The following is a 22,705-nucleotide window of genomic DNA, read 5'->3' as shown; positions in this document are numbered from 1 at the left end:
GATCCCATGGAAAGAACAGAGAACTGCAGGCATCCAAGAGACCCAGGAAAGAACCAGCATTTCCTAGCTGTGAGCCCTGTCTTGGAAAGTCACCTTGTCTCCCGGAGCATCCTTGGATGGTGACAATAACGCCCGTGGGATACAGCTGGCTGTGGCACAGAGCAGGTGCTCTCTACATGTGAGAACCTCCCTCCCTCCCAGGGTCAGACGAGTTGGGAATCCCAGCATTCTGGAGAGCCAGGGTTCTCCTGGCGGGCTTGGAGCAGGACTGGATCAGGTGGACACGGGCCAGAACACACCCTCAGGGGCAGCTCCTGCCTCTGGGAGCAAGAGGCCTGGCGAGGGAGGTGGGAGACACCGGTCCTCATCACAGATACACAGGCCCCGGGCTGAGAAGGGGTGTGCGGCGCGGGAGTCTCCCGTCTGGTTGCCTGTGTCTGGCACAGAGTGGTATCCCATAGATTCGTGTAGAAGGACGAAGGCTGCTGCAGGAAAGAACAGCCCAGCAGATGGGCCAGAGGGCCGGCAGGCCAGCCCACCCGGCAAGGGCCTGCTCCGAGGAATGTGCAGCGCAGAGATTTCTTTTCTTTAAGTTGAGAGAAGCTGATCTTCTTTGTTCTGTGAAGGGTCCCTTAAGTGGCCCTCTTAGATATGCAAATGCATGACAAGTGTCCTGGGATCAGTTTGTCACTGGACCTTTTGTGGCTGTGGGTTTTATTTTTTTTATTTTTTGAGAGGCTTGGCAAAGATCGTGCTTTTCTCTGGCCTGCCTCAGACTGGGGGTGGTGGGGTGGGGGGGCGTTGTTTGCCCCTGACAGTTGGGGGAGGAGGACTCTGTGGACTGGTCTGCACCAAGAGCCCAGGTGTTCTGGAAGGAATGGGATGGCTACACCCAGAAAGAGTTTTCACACTCTTTTGACAACAGGAAATGAACATTGCAGGCCCGGCACACACGGAAGCAAAGGTTTCACAAGAGTTTTATTCCCATCTGCAGTGTCCAGCGACATTTTTAGTTTTATGTGATGCTATCTCGTTTTTTTAAATTACTGGTCAGGACCCGCTGAGTTGATTTCATGATCCCCTAATAGGTTGAGCCATACTCTGAAAAATGCTTATTGGTTTTGGAGTTCAGGAGAGGAGTTGGGTGGACCTTCCTGCGTGCAGGAAGGGCTCTGAGGCAGGGGAAGGAGAAGCCTTGAGGGTAGTGAGCTGAGGAACTAGGACTGAGGAACTAGGGTGGTGAGGAACAGTGGTCCTGGGGGCTTAGCAGATACTAGAACCCCTCTGACCCAGCTATCTGAGACCTACGCGTCCCCTGGAAATTGTGTTGTGTGTGTGTGTGTGTGTGTGAGAGAGAGAGAGAGAGAGATCCCACAGAGGAGGTCTGTAGAAGCTGGTGGATGTCTTCCTAAGCAGGAAGGCATGTGCCACAGGTCCTGTGTGTCTCTGGAGAGACTCGGCAGCCCTCTCCCTCCCCCGTGGGGGCATTTCTGTGATGTCCAGCAGCCCAGCCCCACACAGCTATAATCTTGTGGCCCCCACCACAGCCAGTTTGGGAGGGGACCAACCCGCGCCCCTCATCCCGGGCCCGCCCAGCATCCTGTGGGAGTTACTAGGTGAGGGAATCCACAGTCATACCCAGAGGCTCTGCATTACCTGTCAGGGAGTCCTCCCGACTGAGCAGGATGCCCAGGCCTGTATGGAACAGCCTGGAGGAGTTGCTGAAAGTGACCCATCAGTGGCCCCCCAGATATGCAAAACCCGGGCGGATAGGCACTCTATCCACCCCAGCATCTATGCTTTGGACGCATGGCCCATGCCAGTTTCTGTTCAGCAGCCCGATGGCCACCGGGATTGGACAGAAGTGGCCTGGGCATTGGTCCACCAGAACGGAGAAATGGGAAGCCAAGCTGTCCTGCATTTTCTTCTTCCACAACTAGGTGGCGGCAGCAAACACAAGTACTCTATCCCCTTCCTAAGGACTCCGCATCCCCATCTCCCTCCTCAGGGGTAGAATTCTCCTAGTTCAGCCCCTCCACGTGCCCAGCACCCCATCCGCCAAGAAAGGGAAGGCCCTTGGGCATTGAATATGTGTCCAGCTCTTTTCTTAGCGTCCCAATTAATCCTCACGGCCCTTCAGGACCTGCAGCCCCCCTCATTGCCCCCACTGAAGGACCGAGGGTCTTCCAAGATGTTGCAAGTTGGAATTCAATTCAGACAGCTTTGGCCTCTGTTTCAGTATGGTGGCAAAATGCAAACCTGAGGGGTGCTTGGGTGGCTCAGTGGGTTAAGCCTCTGCCTTCAGCTCAGGTCATGATCTCAGGGTCCTGGGATAGAGCCCCACATCAGGCTCTCTGCTTCCCCCTCCCCCTCTTTGCCTGCCTCTCTGCCTACTTGGGATCTCTCTCTCTGTCAAATAAATAAATAAATCTTTTTTTAAAAAATGCAACCTGGGCATCAAATCGCCTGACAGCCTCTCATAGCACCTCAGCTCCCTGTTTCGGCCAAACCTGTTTCCTTTTCCTAGGGCCATGGACACAGACTTCCCCAGCCTCCCCATCCAGTAAGACAGGTCACATGACTGAGCTCTGGACAATAGAATGTGGGCAGGAGTGCTGATATAGGCTGCTCTCAGCCCCTAAAATCCTGGGGTCTCCCTGCCCCCGTTCTGTCCTCTGACGAACAGATGGAGAGGATCCAGAGGATGAGACCAAAGTCCTAGGAGGAGCCTGGGTCCCCAAGTGACCACATGGAGCAGAGACCCCTCCCCACTCTTCCTGTCATGCTGCTCTACACAAGATGGTGACTGGAGCAAGGGAGAGTGTTTATAGGGTTAAGTCACTGACGTTTTGCTGTTGTTTGTTACCATGGCAAGCATTAATTACCTGATTAATGAGCTCGCTTTCTTATCTGCAACTTGGGGTTATGGGTCAGAGTCGCTGTGTCAATGATGTACATTGTATGTAAATCGCCAAACCTAGGGGCTGGCACAGAGCAAACCCTCAAAGCCCCCCACCCCCCCCACCCCCCCCACCCGCCCCGAGGTCCCTCCCCCGCACTGTCAGCAGTACAGCGATAATGATGACAGCAGCAACAAGGGCTCATTAACCCCCAGCTGACAGTGCCATGCCTCTAGCTGGCTGGACCAGATAGCTGGTGGGCCAGCTCACGGTAGAGGGTCTCTTCTCCCGTGGCACATGTGGATGCTACAATCCTCTCAAGGGTACACAGGTCCTCTCTATGCAAAGACATCATCTCCTGGAAGTTTCCTCTAACTGCAGAGACTCACCATCAGGGAGGACCTGTAGAAGGGATGCTGAGCTATGGGGATCATACGCACCTAAAGTGACAGGTGAGAGCCATGCTGCCTGTCTCTTCCCCTTACTAGCTGTGGGACCCCAGGTAAGTCACTTAGCCTCTCAGTGCCTCAGTTTCCCCATCAGTAAAATGCGGAGGTAATAGGATTCTTTTGGAGACTGAGTTAATATATATGTAAGATGCTCAGAGCAGTGCTTGGCATTCAGCAGGTGGCCAATACCTGTTGCTCTTCCTACCGAAGCAGGTATCCCATTTGATAACTCCTGGTCAGGCAGCTGAGACCATCTTCATCACCGAATGTGTGGAAAAGCCTGAGGCGACAGTCTCCCTGCAGGAGGTACAGCTGCAGCTGTCCTGGCCCCAGGCTGGGGGCAAAAGCCCTCACGGCCAGCTGGCCAGCCTCCCGCTCTTTCCCATGCTGCATTTCTCCTGGGGGCGGGAGAGGAAAGAAAGAAAGGCAGAAACAGCAGGTGGGGGCAGGGATGGGGGTGAGACTCCAGGAAAAGACAATGGGCTTTGTAAAATCCCTCTCTGGGCAGTCTGGCCAAGTTCAATGGCTGCAGGCCACATGAACAGCAAGAAAAATGTGGCCCAGGAATTTCTCCCCAACGATTCCCCTTGTCTTTCTCTGTGGGAATTTGGAGCTGCAGACACATTCCTTCCATGAACAACGTCCACAGCAGCTGAAGACCCATTGGCCAGAGCTGGGGAGCCCCGCTGGCCAGGCACCTCTGGGGACCCACCCCCAGTGCCCCCCAACTCCCGCCCTGAGGAGTGGGTATGGCAAATGTGCAGGGAAATGGGCTCTTGCTGGCAGACTTCAGAGCCCCCTCTGACTTCTCCCCAGCACTGCACACACCTCTCAAGAGCCAACTGTCTGGACAGCTTGTGCAGCTCCTTTTCCCTAATCTGTCACCCAGAAGTGGAAACGAGCCATCTTGGACAGAATTCCCACCTCTTAGAGAAGGGAATTCACTTTTTTCTAAGCCAAGTACTTCCCAATTTATTAGAAAACAATTTCCCGATGCTCTAAAATTCTCTTAAAACAGAGGGCTGCAAACTACTTAAACCTACAGGCCAAATATGGCTTACCACCTGCTTTTGCAAATAAAGTTTTATTGAAACACAGCCATTTATGTACATAAATGAATGGCTGATTGCATGCTGTAAAGGCAGAGTTGGGTAGCTGTAATGGAGACCAAATGCTTGCAAAGTTTAAATATGTTTATGATATACCCTTTAGAAAAAGTTTACTGACTCTTGGTTTAAAGTAGACTATATTACAGGCACTTATTTCCTTATACTCGTATGAGATGGCTTCTAATGAGGACACTTAGAATAAAAGGAAGATAACACAGTAGTCATAATTTAAAAAAAAAAAAATTAAGGACCAAGGATGATGCAAATAAAAGTAGAAAAGCAGGGCACTTTGGCTGGCTTAGTCTGTAGAGTATGCAACTCTTGACCTTGGGGTCATGAGTTTGAACCCCATGTTGGGGATAGAGTCTGCTTTAAAAAAAAAAAAATAGAAAAGCAAAATTAAGACCCAAAAGTAGGGATATGATGGCCTACCTTAGGGCCTTCATACTTGCTAAAGTCAAACTTTAAATTTTCCTTGAGCTTCCTGGCAGCCAAAGGGAAAAAGAGAAAGGTAGTTAAGTCTCATTAAGGGAAACAAAAAGCAGACCAGTCCTTATGGAATCCATAGCCTTTTCTAGCACAAAGCAGTGTAGGCCTGCTTCAAATAGACTCTACCTTCCCCAGAGTCACATCCTTCATTAAAAAATAATAATAATAAAAGGGGGCACCTGGGTGGCTCAGTGGGTTAAAGCCTCTGCCTTCAGCTCAGGTCATGATCCCAGGGTCCTGGGATCAAGCCCCATATCGGGACTCTCTGCTCAGCAGGGAGCCTGCTTCCCCTCCTCTCTCTCTGCCTGCTGCTCTGCCTACTTGTGATCTGTCTGTCAAATAAATAAATAAATAAAATCTTTAAAAAAGAAAAAAGAAACCATAACAATGAGTGTGTAAGATGAATAGCTATGGCAATGCTGCTGATGACAGATAACATGGGAAGATGCGTGCTAGTGAACACACTTAATCAGAGATTGAAATCTAAACCAGTTGGCTTCTGTGCACTGTGGCAAAAGTGCACAGAACATATTTTGAGGTACCAGGAGAGCAACCTCCCTTTTCTTATCATTTCTGCAGGTCTGTTTGTTTCAGAGCAAAAACCGAAGCCAAGTGGAGGTGGCCCCCACTTGTCACTGACTTACCTTTCAGGGCCTGGCACAAAGCAGGCCCTTGGGAAATGCTTGATGTGGGGTGGATCTAGCCTCTTTGGGCCGTGGATTTCCCATGAAAAGCGAGGAAGTTGTACTAAACCATTAAGTCTTTTCAATTCTAGAACATCTGTGTGTCGTGGTGGTGTACATGTGGTGTGGGCACCCTGGATTTTGGCTCAAATCCTAACACAGATCAGAACTGTGATGGGAGAAGAGAAGGGGGGAGGCATCCCAGAGGGAGAAACTTACCTCCCAGGAGCAGGAGGCAGGAGTCTGGTCATTAAGAAGGTGACCTATGATGGTCGCTCTGCCCAGACTGCAGGTGAGCTCCCCCACCGAGTAGCTGTGGGAGCTCATGTAGCCCGAGCAGGTGTCCACAGCTCTCCTGTAACAGGAGCATGCTGACATCTCCCCATCACAGGGATGCTGTGGACAGGAAAGGAGGCGCTAGCACCAGTATGAGTGAGAGGCTGTGACACAGAGTCTACAAAGTGACTTTGTCTTCAAGAAGCCCCTTCTACCGGTGCCAAGGCTGCCAGGAAGGGGGCCCTGACACTGAAAATTTAACAGAGCAATGAGCCTCCCATGGCTTTTCTTCCAGGCATGGTCCAGCCCTGCACAGGGGTTGTCTTTTCTATCCCATGTCTCACCTACAGGTATGCCTTAGACCCACGGGGCACTGAATTTGACACCAAGTATTATCCCTGTTCCCTCCAGAATATGTCCCAGAGAGTCATTAAGAGCTCAGGCCCCAGAGGAAGACAGGCCATGTTCCAATCCGAGCTGAGACACTACTTAGCTATGTGACCTAGTGCAAATTACTTTATGTCTCTGCGCCTCGGGGTCCTCCACCTTAAAGTGGAAATAATGACGATCCCTAACACATAGAACTGCTCTGAATTCGGATGGAGTGCCAAGCTCTTGGCCTGGCACACCGGCCCAGCTGACAATGTGGGCAATGAGTATTATGTAATACTCCCAGTTCCAGTGATGTTACTGCATAGTTAGTGACTTACAACATCTTATTCGCTCGCTATTCTACAGTATGGGCAGGGCTCGGCCGGCCCAGCTCATCTTCCCTCTACCTGTGTCAGCTGGAGGATCCCATGAGGGCGGCCTCGCTCACGAGGCTGGAAGAAGAAGTTGCTGGCTGTGGCCTTGGTTCTCCCTGTGTCTCTCTGTGCTGCTAGGTTGGGCTTCCTGGACCGTGGCGGGCTCAGGGCAGTCCCCCTGCTCACAAGGGGGAAGACAGCAGCAGGATCTGCCAAGCCTTCTTAGTATTCACCCCCGGAACTGGCCCAGAGTCACTGCTGTCACTTGTTGGTTAGTGGAGGTCATCGGGCAGCCCAGATTCGAGGGGATGGGCACACACAAAGTGGGAGGACTGGGAGGTGTGACTCACCAGGGCCACCCTGCTGACACACATCCCACCTGGTCTCCCTCTCTTCCTCCTGCTATGTCCAGGCCCCGCCACGCTCAGGGGGATGTCTTTTGTTTCTTAGCTTCTCCCTGCTCCCAGTCGCCCCTTCCTTCAGTCTCTTGTCAGGAAGATGAGTCAGAATCATAGGCTGCCTCATTTTCCTCTACCCTAGATGCCCTGCTGTACCTCCCCACCCCGGAACCTATCTCCTCAGCAAGAGCACAGCACCACCCAGCAGAGGACCATTCTTATGCCATTCTCTGAGGAGCTGGTCCCTCCTCAGGTCTCCATGCTCATCTCAAAAGCCTCAGCTCTGTAGAGCCCTTCCTGCCCCCCTCCAGCACTGGGTCACTGTACACGCCTCCCTCCCCAGAGCTCTCAGGGTATCCACAGAGCTCAGGCCTTGGGCTTTCTCAGGTGTTCAGTTGGGTCCATTCATTGTTTGGCACATAGATAAATGAATGAATGAATGAATGAATGAATGATCATCTCAGCCCCCAAAGCTATACCTGTGACTAAGATGCTATGACCCCAGTCCTACCATGCCCCTAAGCTGCCTAAGGCTGGGCTGACACCTTGAGATGGTACCATGAGGATGCCTTAGTATGCCCCTCTACCCCTACAGAGAGGTAAAAGGGCCAGCTCCTGAGTCTCCCAAGCAAATTCTTGAATGGCCTAGAGCATTTTGGGAACCAGGAGCTAAGGCTGCATAAAGCCAGGATCCGAGCAGCAGCAGCCTTCCTAGAAACAGTCCCATATCCTCACTTTGAAATGGAATAAAACAGCAGAAGGCAGAGCCCTGGGTGGGGGTAGTCCTAGCCCCAGAGCCTTTGTCCGCCAAATCTGGTATCCAACCTTCCTCCCAGAGCCCGCTGCTCTCACTGGAAATCCACCCCCGTATTCTGGTTCTGCTTCTCTGTAGAGTGCAGAATGTTGGTCTCTTGGCTCAGAAAGAGATCTCAGAGCCCCCCTTACCCCGACTACTCTTCTGGAGTGGGGCAGCTTGAGCTCCTCTGGAGCCTTGCTGCACTGAGTGATCCTGATGTTTTGGCTTAATTCCAGATGGTTGGGGTCATGATCAATTCAGGGGGCAGAGCTATATTCAAGGAGTTTGGTTTTTCAGGAAAATTCCATGCTCAGTATGTGCTTTTCCAGTTGCAGCCCTTGACTCTATGCCTTATGAGGTAATGCCATCGACCCATCCACCCATCTGTCCACCACCTACCCACCCATCCATCTATCTGTCCATCCATTCATCCATCCACCCACCCATTCATCTATTCAGCTATCCATCTATCCATCCGTCCACCTACCTCTCCACTGATCTATCCATCCATCCATCCATCCATCCATCCATCCATCCATCCAACCGTCCATCTCGGCTCTACCACTTACCACTTCATGGGTCTTGGACAAGCTTTTCTTCACCTCCCTGAACTTCTGTTTCTTCTTCCGTAAGTTGAATCTAATGTCATCTACCTCATAGAATTGTCCTATGGTAAACTGTGAAATAGCATTTGTGAATTGCCTGGCACCTGTAGGAAGCACATAGTGAATGCTATTTTTTCTTCCCTTTTAAGGAATAGACACATAACTAGGATACTATAAAAAGACTATGAATAATCAGGAATTAAAGTGTGTGAAACCAAAGGCAATAATACTAGAAGTTCTTGCCTTGCTTTCTACCTCCTAAACTGCCCTGGAAGTTGATATTTAAAGCTATTTTGAAAAGTCGAGTATCCAAAATATATTTAAACGGTTCAATGGGGATGCTGACCCTTTATAATAGGCTCATTTGAAATGATCCTGCTTTGCTACTTCCTCTTAGAAAGATAAACAAGCAGCCCACAATGGCCGCTGTGATGTTTTCTTTTAAATCTTGCTTTCCAAATGTAGGACTTGGCTGTTGGACAATCACCCCGGGGGCTCGCTCCCCACACATGCTCTCCCTGAATGCAGGGAGCTCTAGCTTGGAATTCCTGGGGCCTCATTAAGCTCGCTGTGACTAAGTGATCTTGCCTGGTGCTAAAACTGTTTAAAATGACTTGGCAGCAACCATAAGTCAGGTCTCCGTTTTTTCTCAGTTCCTCCCTCTCTGTAACCCCCGCCTACATGTCATGAAGTGAAAACATCTTTCTTCCCCGAGCCAGTGCAGGACAACCCTTCTCTCGCCCAGAAAAAGCCTCATCCTCCTCTTTCTGGAGATTAAGGAGAGGGAGGCAGAAATCTGCCTCTTTGTTAATCTCTCCTTTGAATAAGATTTAACTCCTGGGAAAACCTCTTCTCAGTTCCAAGCCCTTCTTTCCTCCCCTTCCCACCCCCAACCTCCCCACCCCCCATCCCAAGTAACTCTTCTGCTCTCCTGGAGCCTCTGCTCTTCTCCTGGACCACCTCTGTTTTCCCAAGAAGGGATGGGGGGTTGGTGGAAGGAAGAAAATCCCCAAATCCAGGGCAAGCCAAGGCCATCTAAGGCTTACCGCAGTGCCTTAGGGTCAAGCTCCTTAGGGAACAAGACCCCCAGGACCTGATGGGCTGAGAAAGAACCTGATATTTAATTACACACTATGTAAATACGCCTTTCTTTTAAGAAATTAGGCCACTATCAACATGCTGAAGTCTCTTGACATCATCTTTCAATCTGTCCTTGTCACTCAATGTCTCCAAAGTGGTTTATCTACGCCCGGGGCCCCAAGAGCAGCGTGGGCACAGAGTGACGGCTCTAGTACTATTTTGTAGGTGTGTGTTCGTGTAAGCACTGTGAATCCATAGATCTCAAACAGCTCCAGCTCCTTCGATACCATAGTTCAGTTCATGAAAATGCCCATGTATTTTATTGATTTCAATTTTTTTGCGATTACAAACAAGGTTGGGATGAATGGCCCTGTACGGGTTTCCTTGGGCACGTGGGCAAGCATTTCTGTGGGGTGGGCGCTGAGAAATGGAACTGGCCAGCCCAGGATATTAGCATTTCTAGTTTAAAATAAGCGGCTCACGCGTTACCTTCCAAAGTCATGGCACCGTAAGTACCCATTTCCCCAAATCCTCACCAACACTTGACAATGACCGGTCACACAAGGCACTTAGTGACCCGCTGGCTGTGTTCTTTATATATTTAGAGTAAATAGCTATAGATCTCTGAGTAGATCTATTACAGCAACTCATTTAATCCTCAGAAAGTCACCGGAGCGGTTCTATTATTCTCTCCGTTTAATAGGCAGGAAAACAGTACAAATGTTTAAATGACTGGGTACCATCAAACCTTTAATTTGCGCTAAACAACATATGAAACGCTGTCATTTCCTTGACTTTTCAGGTGGAGAAACAGTCTCAGAAGGGAAGTGACTTACGAAGTCACCTAGTACATAGGTAGCGCAGCCAGGTTTGGGGGTCGCTTGGGCGAACACGCTTACCGCTACTGCAGTTGTAGAGTTCAGGCGAGCTGGAAGAATGAGACTACCCCCCACCCCCAGTGACCCAGGAGGTGACTGCTTAGAGGACGCCGGGGGAGGGAGGCGCCGCCCTCGCACAGCACACAGCGAGGCACCCTTCTCTCCCGCCCGCGCCGCCCAGAAGTCAGGTGGGTGTCGCCATCCCCCGCCTCCGACCCCTCGGTTGGCTCCCGGCGCGCGGAGTAGGAGCCGGGGACCTCTGGGGCTCGCACCGCGCCCCCTGGCGGCCTCTCGCGAGCGTGCAGCCCGGTTCCCCCGGAGAGTAACGGGCAGCGGGGAGGGCGCCCGAGAGGGCAGGGAGCCGGCGCGGGGCCGCCCCGGCGCGCAGAGATAAAAGCGGGCAGGCGGCGCGTCCGGCGCAATCTGCGCGTTCTCCTATTGATTAGCAGGGTCTGCCCGGAGGCCGGGATGCCCGCGGCGCGGGGCCGGAACGGAGCGTGAGAGCCAGGGAGCCGCCGACCCCGCGGCCCTGCGCGCAGCCCTGCGCCCGGCTGGGCACAGCCCACCGGCCGGACCTTGGCCGCCCGGACCGGGAGCGGGGCGGGCAGCAGGCGGCGCGACGGGCAGCGGAGCAGAGCGGCGAGGGCGGGCGGCTGCCATGGGGCTGTGCTGCTGCAAGGACTGGAGGGGACACCTGCCGGCGCCCAAAGGTAACTCTGGGGCGCGCACGTGCGCCGCGGGCTGGGGATCTCAGCTCCCGGGAGCGGAACGCGCGCCGCCGGCTCCCTACAGCTCCTGCTGGGGGATGCCAGACCCGCCTCGGGGACTTGTCCGCCACTTCTCCAGGGACGCCCGCCACCTGCCTCAGCCTTGGAGGGGCTTCAGGTGTGGCTGCAACTCCCCGAGCGTCTCCGAACTTCGGAGCGTGCGTCCAGGTGCTCTCTCGCCGCGCGGAGACCGGCTGGGGGCTGGGGTCGGGGCCGCAGGGCTGAAGGAGAGTCGAGTGGAGTCGGGGCGCCGGCCCTCTAGGTCGGCCAAGTCCACGGCTGGGGCGGAGGAGCCCCCGGGGCCCGGCCCCGCCCACAGGTCCTTTGCGGCTTAACCGCCGCGAGCGGGACATCCATTCTCTTTGCTCGTCTGTGTCACAAACTTGGACCCAGGGACCCTGAGTCTTTCAAAAGTCGCGGCAGGACGTGCGAAGGGAGCTGCTTGTGGAACGAGGCAGACTTGGAGAGGTCTCCAAGCCGGAATGGGCTAAGGAGCCAGGGGCGGCAGCATGAGGTCCAGCCTCCTTCGGACAGTGACCTTTCCGGCTTTTAACCATTGACTGACTGAACCGATCCCTGTTGATTGTCAGAAGCTTAGTGCTTCGCTTTATGCAGAGATTCCCAAACTCACCTGATCCTATAACTCATTTAACACCCTTCCCCCACCCCCCATGAAACAAGCAAATCCGCAGCCACCCTGACCTGCTGGATAGGTCCTGGGGAAGGCCTTGCAAAGCTGTGTGTTTAAGGACTTCCCCCAAGTGACTGCCATGACCCGTGAGCTGGGAAGCCTTGTATGTAAACCCTAAGGTCACAGTGTAGGCTCTTCCGGAATGGGCCTTAGGTCCTGAATCCCCAGAGGAAGGTGTGACTGTGTCAAGCGGCTTGAAGGACTCTTGTCCAGGCGATGATGCCACAAATGTACAGGTTTGTTTCACCAAGGGTTGGAAGTAGCTTATAACGTGTGTAATAAACACATTGTAAAAGCGAAACCGGATTCTACATTTAAACAGAACTCATTGAGCAAAGAGAGAAAAGAGCCCAGTTAATCTGACCATAAGCTAATGTCGGTGGTTGACACTTCCTCCAGCCAAAACCAAATAGGAAATGGGACTAGTTGCATGGTTCCCATTGCCCAAAGCAACAGAATTGATTACAAATTTGATTTTATAAAGAAAGAAAAGGAATTTTTCCCTCTGGGCTTCTTGTTTGCTGGGAGGGGACTGAGGCTTAGTGAGTCTAGACTGTTACGGGAGCCAGGGGAGCAGTAGGACCCAGAGGCCAGGGTTTTGCTGCATGTTGGCTGAGGGCAGGTTGGAGGAAGAGCACCACTGGGAGGATTTCTCTGGGGGCTGGCTGGACAAGCTGCTTTGGTCTCCTTGGCCTGACCCTACTCAGTAAACAGGGCAAGGGGTGGAGCCTGGGTCCCAGAAGCCAGGGCAGGTTTTCAGAGCATTGTTTAGGGAGGGTACATACTTAGTTAGCAGCCTTGGAAGGCGCCTGGGGCATCTCCTGCTAGCCTTGTCTTTGTAGGCTGTGGATGCCCAGGCTGTACCCATCCAGGTGAGGATGCCGGTGTGGAGTAGGAATGTTTCCCAGCTTGCTGCCCCTGAGCCCACACCAACTAGCCACACCAGCCTGGGGTCAGGGACCCAGTCTGAGAGGGCGGGATTGGTCCTGCAGCCCATGTAAATCAACAAAGCTGGCCAAGTCTGGAGCCAGATGGGGTTGGGAACACTATGATACTAGAATGTGCCCGCCCTGTCCAGAGTGGGCAGCCAGCCAGCCACTGCCAGGCAAGAAGGATTTTCTATGGTTCAAGGAAGGCATATATATATATATATATATATATATATATATATATCTCCAAATGTTTAAATGTTGTTGCATCATTTAATAAATTTCACCCATCTGGCTAGGCCAGAACAGTTTGGACCTTTGCAAAATGAGTTCTGCCATAAACCCGGAGGGGGAGGAGTGGTTTCTTAGTCAAATAATCTTAAAAATCATGAATTATTAAAATTTGAAGGGTTTTTCAATGCAAGGCTTCTCAGTGCTTTTAACACATTGGTACCATTGTGCATCTCCAAGTTGAGCGGCTTGTAAGTACAGTCTCCAAACTTTCAGCCTGGGAACCCGCATTCCATGGAGCACCTCAGAACCCATATCTTTGGACACAGCTTGAGAAATGTTTCTCCAGGCAGTAAACCGACTCAGTGGTCGTCACAGTGATGTGTTTCCAGGGGATGTGTTGTGTGTTTAGCTGCTGCAACTACCTGGGTAAGGAGATTTCTGACTTTCCCGACTAGAAACATACATAGGTATTCCATTTAAGAAAAGATTGGAAGAGAGTCCGTTCATCAGCGGTGTAATCTAAAATTTCCCAAGACAATAGGTATCGTGAATGGATTTCATTGTTGGGAGTTTCTGAAACAAAACTTCTACAACAGAATATCTGACTATGTTATCCCTGTGTGGAAGTGTTCTGGATATGGCAGAAAAGCTTAAATATTAAATCCCAGGAAGAGAGCCACAGATATCCATTGTGTGCCAGTGTCACCACAGCCAATCTTGTCATCGTGCCTTTGTATCCAAAGCCTGGCAGGCCCTCCGGGAGACACCTGCTTGCCCGCTAGTTGAGGAGCTGTGGCTGGGCAGCATGGACCCGGGGAGGGATTGCTGCAAATGCTTTCCGGCCATGATACACAGTGATCCTAATCACACTTACTATCACACACAAGACAGATCATGGCGAATAGGGCAGTCCTGGACCCTGGGTGCTCCGGCAGAAACCGAAAGGTCAGCCTGCAGGATCTGATGTGTGGAGGAGGATTACCCCTCCTCAAAGCAGAGGGCAGACGGACTTGATCTGAACTCTGAGAACACTTTGATTTCATTGTTTCTAGGCAGTGTCTCCAGGGATTTCTGCCTTGTAGAGGTCTATGGTGGGTCTGCGTAGTGGCAAGTTTCATTTTCTTCTTCTTTGCCGTGTCGTCCAAGGCTGAGACTCAGAAGAAGAAGTGGTCCAGGAATGCAGCCTTGAAGTAGCTTTTGTCCAAGGCTGGGGTGGGGAGATGTGAGCAGACCCATGGGCCCCTAAGACCTTTAAGATCCGCTGGTCCCCTGCTACACCTTCATTCCCAAATTCACCCTTCTAGCTGGTCTCAGCACTGGAAGCCCTCCTCTCTTTTCCAGGATTTATCCCCTGCCATGTCCCCTGTCTCCCCAACACCCTCATCTTCCCTTCTATTGGCTCCTTGTCAGCACAGAAACCTGCCCCAAGTCACTCATCAGAACATTTTTTTAAAAAGCCAGCTTCTCACCCCTGTGGGCATTACAAGTCCCGCCCTTGTCTCCTTTCCTATCCAACACCAGTGCCCCAGGAGCTGTCAGCCTCCCTGCCTCCCCCTTCTCCTCCCTGCATACCCCCCCACCCCCAGCATGCTGGACCCAGTGAACAGTCCTGGTGCTCTGAGTACCTGGGAGCCTGCTCTGTCCCCAGCCTCTGCCCTCCTTCTGGCCCCTGCCTAGCCCTTCTATCTCCTCTTGGCCCCGCCCCCTTTAATGCACCAAGTTCAGCTGAGAATTGTTTCATCTTCTGAGCTCTGTCTATAAGTCTCCCCTGGAAATCTCACCCAGTACCCTTGTAATTGTGCTCTCTTTGCCCCCCACTCCTGCAGTGTCCATCTCTAGCCTGAAAATTCAGCACTCCACTGGAGTGCTATGCACTCACTGGCCCCTTCTCTTGGTTTCCTGGCTCACAGTACCTGGAGCTGCCTCTGAGCCCCGGCCCACACTTTCCAGTGCCTGGCTGGTTTGGGTCTGTTGCCCTTAGCTGGCCATTGTGTCGCCTCTGTGATCTGGAGCTGTGCTCTGCTGAGCATCTGTGCTCAGTGCATGGAGTCAAGCTGGAGGAGACAGTCATGATCACCTTTGCCTGTTCATGTTGTCGGACTCCCCGGGGACCCCAGAGGCACCCGTTCCATGTATCACTCTGCTGTGCTAGAGTGAGGCACAGGGCATGGCATCTGTGCCTCTTTCCTAATGCACAGAGGGCTTGTTGGGCACCCGGTAGCCTGGGTGCAGAGGCCGGTGTGCCAGGCTGCACACCCTGCAGGACGTGCAGGCAGAGGTGTGCTCTGTCCTGGGGAGACCCAAAGCTGTCAGTGGGCGGAGGTGGTAGAACTGGTTCTTTTGGGTAAACTCCTATTCAACCGCTTGAGCCCGCCTTCTAGAGAAGGTGCCATTTCTCATAAACCCTTGCAAGGTTGCTTGCAGACATCTGCCATCCAGGGTTCTGTCCGTCCATGTAGCAGTTGTCTGTTGGGCACCCACTTCGTTGCCTGGCCTTGTGCCCAGCTCCAGGATAAGAGTTGGGGAGGGTGCAGCTCTGCCCCTGGGGTGCTCAGAGCCTGGCAGGCTAGAGACCCAGATGACAGACAGGGACACAGCAGGCTGAGAAGAAATGCAGGGAGAACAGCCAACCCCGGTGCCTGGGCAGGCAGTCGTCCCACGCAGCCTGGAGGTTCAGAGAATGCCCAGGGCAGTGGGTGCCTGAGCTGAGTCCTGTAAGAGGAGGAGCAGAGAGAATAGGGAAGGACTGTGCAGTCCTGCGGAGGTGTCCCAGGGCCGAGCCTTTGGGGTCGCTCAGGGGCTCCTGATGTCCCCGAGCTCCCTTGTAGACACTCCTCCATTCACTTCTGTCCCCACATACTCCGCCCTCTTGCTGGCAAACCCTTCAGAGTCACCATTTTTCCAGCCCAGGCAGGAGCTCAGAGCACCAGACCTGCGTGCCACTGCTGCTGGGTTCTCCTGGACTGGACAGTGGCCAAAGCTATTCAGGCTAAACCTAAACTCAAGATTTTTTTGTCCCTCTGATTTGCCATCACCAACTCCTGCCAGTGCTGTTTCCAAAATACACCTGAGTCCCTCCGCTTGTCTCCGTCACAGGCCAGCACCCAGGTCCCAGCCACCTGCACGCACACTACCCTGGCTACGACAGTGGCCTCCCAATGGGTCTCCCCAGGTGAATGGTCCCCGCTGCAGCACATGTTCCAGCAACGGTCCCCGCTGCAGCACATGCCCCAGCAGCAGGCAGTGCCTGCTCAGGTTGCCTCGGGATCTCATCGGTCCCTCCTCACAGACACTCTGGGATTCCAGGAGCGTTCACACAGCTCTCCTCGCCATTCACAGCCACAGTGCGGTCGGCCGCCTCCCTGTTCCCCAGGCTGCACTCACACCCCGCCAGCTTTCACAGTCTTGGCTCGCATATTCTCTCCACCTCTGAGTGGAGCACCTCTTCCCTGCCGGCACTGACCTTGACCCTGCTCTTGACCTGGACACCCTAACATTTGGCTGGGCCTAAGTGCCTTTCTTTCCTGAGAGCCTGATACCTCTTATTTGCTCACTTGCTATCCTACACTTGAACTTGAAAACGTGTCACAGTACGTAAATATACGTGCATCCATATATAGAATCTGTCCTCTCTCCAATGAGCTGGACGTTCCCTGAGGGTGAGGCAGGCTCTGTCTTTTGCTTGCTTCTCAGAAGGCTGGCAGAATCGGGCTCTGTGCGAGCACTGATGTCTGACCCGACCTTGAAGACGGTAGAGATTTGACGAGACAGACAGGAGGCCAGAATGACATGTCAGAAGGTTAGAGCCTCCTGTTGCAGGGGCTGAGCTCATGGCCCAGAGCCCTAAGGCCTTTGGTCTGTAGCTCAAAGTCTGCGTGGGTCCCCCTCTGTTTGTGAGTGTCCCTCTTTGTTACCTCTTCCCCATTCAAGTGTCCTGGGCAGCAGACCTGTGGGCTTTTCAAAAAGGGAACCAGCCTTAGACAGAGGATTTGGTTTCATTTTCTGTCTGGGAGACCCCAGGCCACCCCTGACCTCTACATCCCCACCTATGAATGGGGACAGACATGCTAACCTCCAAGAGACCTGTTAGTAGTTCTAGTTCCACCCCTTTTAGCTGGGTTACCACTGGCGACCTCAGTTTCTTTTTCTCTAAAGAGAGAAATCGGCAAGACTAGATGAACCCTAAGGTTGTGTCCGCTTAAACCGCACACTGTCCCCTGAGGAAACTCAGAGCTGCTCTGCGTTTCTAACAGTGAGGCATTAAGAAGGCCAAGTGCCTCTTCCTATCCGTGCAGAAAGGGCCTCCGCTAGTGGTCATCTCGCTCAGGGCGGGGGATAGGGATTTGTTACCCCTTGGATGAAGTTCACGAGCAGGTCTGTTTAACCAACACAAACCCATGGTTGACGGTGCTGGCCCCAGCGAGGAGCCAGTCCTGGGGGAGCCCGAAGGCCCTGACCTTAGCCATCAGGGCAGAAAGCTCCCTGAGAGCTCGAGTCCTAACTCCTGAAGGGAGAAGGGAAGAAAATGCCTGGTCCTGTGTTTTCTGGTCTCATTAGCCTGTGGGCCCTTGCCCCTGTAAGGTGGCTCTACTTCAGGAATGCTGGGTCCCAAACCCAGGGCATCCCAATGATGCGAATCCCTGAAACAGTCTTCCTTATCGACCTGCTCCAACGCAGCTAGGTCGCTGGTGCCCGCCCTTGCCTGAATTACAGCTTCTGAGCTCTTCCCCCAAAATGTCCCATCAGTGCACTCTTTAGAACAGCTTTAATGAGATATGTTTCACATATCAAATTCATCTTTTTCGACGGCACAACTCAGTAGAATTTAGTATACTCAGTTACGCAGTCATCACCATAATCCAATTTTAGAACATTTTCACTACCCCAAAAAGGAACCCTATATCCATTAGTAGTCACTTCCCATTCCCAAGACAACCCTCCCTGCTTTTCCTGCGGCCACAGGCAACCGCTAAATTACTTTTATACAATATATTGGCTGTTTGTGAATGGCTTAACCTAGCATAGTGTTTTCAAGGTTCATCCCTGTTGTGGCGTGAGTCACTACCTCATTACTTTTCATGGCTAAATAGAGGCCCTGCGATGCGTATGACAGCTTTTCTTTATCTGCTCATCAGCTGGTGACCATTTGGGTTGTATTCTGCCAGTCTTTGAGGATGTTTGTGCGTGTATTCATAAGGAATGCTGGTCCGTGGTTTTTGTGTAGTGTCTTTCTTTTTGTTTTCAGAGGAATCCTGGCCTCACGGGAACTGGGAACTATGCTCTTGTCACTTCTTTTTCTCGGAAAATGTTGTGAACAATTGGCTTTAATACGTTAAATGTTTCATGGAATTCAGTCATAAAACGCGTATTAATTCTTCTTTACATGACTGGTATAATTCATCAGTGAATCATTTAAGTTATTCGTTGAGTTTTCTTCTTTTTTTAAAGATGTTATTTATTTATTTGACAGGCAGAGATCACAAGTAGGCAGAGAGGCAGGCAGAGAGAGAGGAAGGGAAGCAGGCTCCCTGCTGAGCAGAGAGCCCAATCCCAGGGGCTCGATCCCTGGACCCTGGAATCATGACCTGAGCCGAAGGCAGAGGCTAAACCCACTGAGCCACCAGGCACCCCTTCATTGAGTCTTCTATTAAATAAAGGTTTATTTAGATTTTGTATTTCTTCTTGTGTCGGTTCTGGTAGTTTATGTCTTTCCAGGAATCTATTTCATCTGAGTTATTTCATGTGTTGGCAGTACAGTTCATATTATTCCCTTATAATCCCTTTTATTTCTGTAAAGTTGACAGTGATGTCTCCTGTTTTATTCTCAGTTTTAGCAAATTGAGTCTTCTCTTGCTTTTTTCTTGGCTAGTCCAGCTAAAGCTTGTCAAATGTGGTTATCTTTCTTGTGAACCAACTTGGTGTTTTTTTCTTTTGATTTTCTCTATCATTTTCCAGTCTTTATTTTTATTTAAACAATTTCCAGTCTAATCATAATTATGTCCTTCCATCTGTTTGATTTGGGTTTGGTTTGGTTTTCCTCTAGTTTCCAAGAGTATAAGCCTTGTTACTGATTTGAGATCACTCAGTTCTATCAAGATTATTATTATTATTTTTTAAAGATTTTATTTATTTATTTGACAGAGAGAGATCACAAGTAGGCAGAGAGGCAGGCAGAGAGAGAGAGAGAGAGGAGGAAGCAGGCTCCCCGCTGAGCAGAGAGCCCGATGCGGGACTCGATCCCAGGACCCTGAGATTATGACCTGAGCCGAAGGCAGCGGCTTAACCCACTGAGCCACCCAGGCGCCCCTCTATCAAGATTATTGGTGTGAGATTTCTCTTCTTTTATAACGTGGGCATTTATAGCAATAAGTTTCACGCTAAGTACATTGTGTTTCCATTTTAATTCAACTCAGTGTTTTTAAAACTTCTTTCATGATTTCTTCTTTGGTTATTTAGGAGTGAGTTGTTTAATTTTCACATAATTTGTAAATTCTCCACATTTCCTTTTCTTACCGAGTTCTAATTTTATTCCTCTATAGCTAGTGAGTACACATTCATATTTTGTTTTATTCAATCCATGGAGATGTTTAAGACTTGCTTTAGGATCTAGCATATGGTCTATCTGGAAAAAACCTTCCGTGTGCCCTTGAGTTGAGGGTGTATCTGTTCTTGTTGGATGGAGTGTTCTACAGGTATTTGTTAGGGCTACTTGGTTCCTTGTATTGTTCAAGTCTTTTGTTTTCTTACTGATTTTCCACCTCATTCTATCCATTATTGAAACTGGAGTACTAAGGTCTCCAAATATTGTGGAATCCCACTTCAATTCTGTCCATTTTTGCTTCATAATTATGGAGCTCTGCTGTTAGGGGGACATATGTTTCTAACTGTTCACCCTTTTTTCATTATAAAATGTTCATCGTTGTCTCCAGTAACATTTTTACCTTCAAATGTATTCTGTCCCATACTTGTATGGCCATGCTGACACTCTTTTCGGTGTGTTGTTTACATGGTACATCTTTTCTACCATTTCACTTTCAACCTGTTTGTTTTTAAATCTAAATACGTCTCCTATAGGCAGCATATAGTTTGTTTTTTTAAGCCATTTACATTTAATGTGATTACACATAACATGGCTTTATGTCAGCCATTTTGCTATTTGTTTGTTATGTGTGCCATGTCTTTTTTGTTTTATTCCTGCCTTCTTTTTATAATAAATAGTTATTTTTCTGTTGTTTCATTTTAATTTCTTTTTTTTTTTATTTTAAGGTTTTTCCAAGTTTTATTTATTTGAGGGGCACCTGGATGGCTCAGTCAGTTAACCATCTGCCTTCAGCTGCCTTCAGCTCAAGTCATGATCCCGGGGTCCTGGGATCACACCTATTTCTCCCTCTCCCTCTGCCTGCCACTCCCCCTGCTTGTGCTCTTTCTCTCTCTCAAATAAATAAATAAAATCTTTAAAAACCTTTTTTTATTTATTTGAGAGAGAGAGAGAGAGCACACGAGCACACGTCTGCGTGCAAGCCCACAAATGGGAGGCGGGGCAGAGGGAGAGAGTGAGTCAGGCAGTTTCCCTACTGAGCAGGGAGCCTGGACAGACATGGGCTCACCCCAGGATCCTGAGATCGTGAATTGTGCCGTAGGCACTCAATCCTGGCACTCAATCGACTGAGCCACCCATGTGCCTCTCCTTTTGTTTCTTCACCATATTTTTGAAGTTAATGATTGTTCTAGGGATGACAGCCTGCTCTCTGCCTCCCCTTGTGCCATTCTTATCAGACTAATTACACCTTTTATGCATTATAAGCCCATCAGCAGTTTTGTAGGTATTAGTTTAAATAGTTGTCTTTTAAATCAGATACAAGGAAAAAAAGTGAAAGAAAATACATTTATACTGCCTTTTACCTTTACCGGTATAGTTACTTTCTTGGTGCTCTTTCTTTCTAGAATTTCTGTAGTGCACCTTCAGAGCTCAGGTAATTTATGACTTCTTGGTCTTCTCTCCCTGCTTGAGCGTAGCTGGCCAGAAGTGAGAGACTGGGGACCTCTCAGGTCCCTCCCGCTCCTTGGCACAGCTCTACACGGGCTTCTAGATCTCCAGAAATAGGCCAGGTCTGGTGGACTTCTCCATTCCCAGATCTTCCTTTTGGCCAGCCTTGTTTGCCAAGATTAGTATCCCGGCTTTAGACAGCTGTAATGATAAAGAATTACCACCGGTTGTTTTTGACAATTGCCCTGGAGAGAGGACTTTTCCCCAGAGTGAGTCAGGTGGGATGACAGTGCTAGGTAAATGGGGCTTTTTGGGGGTGGGGGTGGGGGATCTGCCAGACAGATCAAGTGGCTGCAGTGCTCTGGGGAGGGGGCTTCGGAAGATGCTAAGTCAGACGGAGGGAGGTATGTGAGCTGTTTTAGGTCTTCTCTAGTCTACGCTTTGTGTCTCTCGCCCAAAGGACCTGATGTGAAGAGGGGAGTTGGAGGAGAATTAAGTGCTTGAGGGCTCGGCTGCAAGGAGGCAGTGTGAAATGTCGGAAGCTCGTGGAGCTGTGTGGGGCAGACCTGGTTCTGGGTTTTGGCTGTGCTGCCTGATGTCTGTGCGGCCTTGGGGACAGGTCACTTGTCCCAAGCCAAAGAGGGATACCTTTGTCTGCAGATTGGAATATCAACTCCTCGGCATGCCATGCTGAGGGAAGAATGAACTTGGCCTCTGTCCGGAAGGCAGCTGGCACACAAGAAATTGCCCCGTAGCAGGAAGGATGATTCCTTCACTGGAGGCTTAGGGGAAGAGTCTGAAACTGATAAGGCCAGTGTCACCCGGTTGAAATGGAAGCTCTTCCAGTGCACATGCCCCTCACTGCATGCCAAGCCAGAGCCTCAGCGCTCCCCAGACAGGGCTGCGTGGAACCCGTGCAGTAGCCTTCAGGGGGATTCTGTTTCAGAGATGGGGAGCCGGGCACTGAGGTCCAGGCCTGAGGCCGCCCTGGGCTGGGAGCCCACCCCCTACCCTGGGCTGGGAGGCCCCCAGGCTGCCTGGCGTGCAAGGCTACGCTCTCAGCCCGAGCAATGCATTTATTTCACTTACTAGCCTGTGACCTAGAGCCAGGCACTCACTCTGACCCCCAGCAGCAGGGAGCCCACACAGAGTCAGACAGAAAGCAGCACAGGCCCCGTGTCCCCGAAACCTGGAACAGAAAGTAGGACACCCCCAGTCACCTCGGCTTGAGAAGAGCCGAAGGCCAGTTGCACACCAGCCGCTTCTGCTTTCAGCTGGGCTTGTTTCCTCTCTGAGGCTCAGTCACAGGCAGGACTGCCGCCACCTCCAGCCCTTGGAGCTCCTTGTGGGGATGGGCTCCCCAGCAACAGGCAGGGGTGTTCAGTCACCTAGAGCTCTCTGAGACTCACCGAGGCCTTGCAGGACCAGGCTCCCCCTGCCCCAGGATCAGTTCCACCTTTTCAGACTCAGATGGGCCCTTCCCGGCCAGTGATGTCACAGTGGCCACTGCCCGCCTGTCACCTGTCGCGTGACTGTCTGTCGGAGAACAGAGCACAAGGTCTAGGTCAGGAGCCGTGGGAGGCCCTCTGCACCTGTTCCCCAGCCTTTGTCCCTGAGCTCCCTGAGGAGGGCCCTCACCTGGCAGGCTCTCACATTCCTTCCTGCTCAGGAGGCCTGCCGCCTTGGCC

At 51.3% G+C, this 22,705-nt stretch overlaps 1 protein-coding gene across 6 annotated transcripts in view; it reads left to right on the top strand.

Annotated features, from left to right (window-relative positions):
• Positions 1 to 22,705, top strand: part of ARHGAP22 (Rho GTPase activating protein 22) — a 166,074-nt gene that overhangs the window by 93,443 nt on the left and 49,926 nt on the right. Inside the window, exon 1 of one of the 6 annotated variants that reach the window (XM_032312004.1) lies at positions 10,249 to 11,119. The exons of the other annotated variants lie outside the window; for them this stretch is intronic. Coding sequence (XP_032167895.1) covers positions 11,068 to 11,119 — 52 coding nt within the window. The 5' untranslated portion in view covers positions 10,249 to 11,067. Of the gene's footprint in view, positions 1 to 10,248; positions 11,120 to 22,705 lie in introns of those variants that run through there. 6 annotated transcript variants of the gene reach the window in all.

This window comes from Mustela erminea, chromosome 14 (assembly GCF_009829155.1).
Source record: "Mustela erminea isolate mMusErm1 chromosome 14, mMusErm1.Pri, whole genome shotgun sequence".
In the NCBI taxonomy this organism is placed as follows: domain Eukaryota; kingdom Metazoa; phylum Chordata; class Mammalia; order Carnivora; family Mustelidae; genus Mustela; species Mustela erminea.
This window is presented reverse-complemented; position numbering and strand designations above follow the sequence as displayed.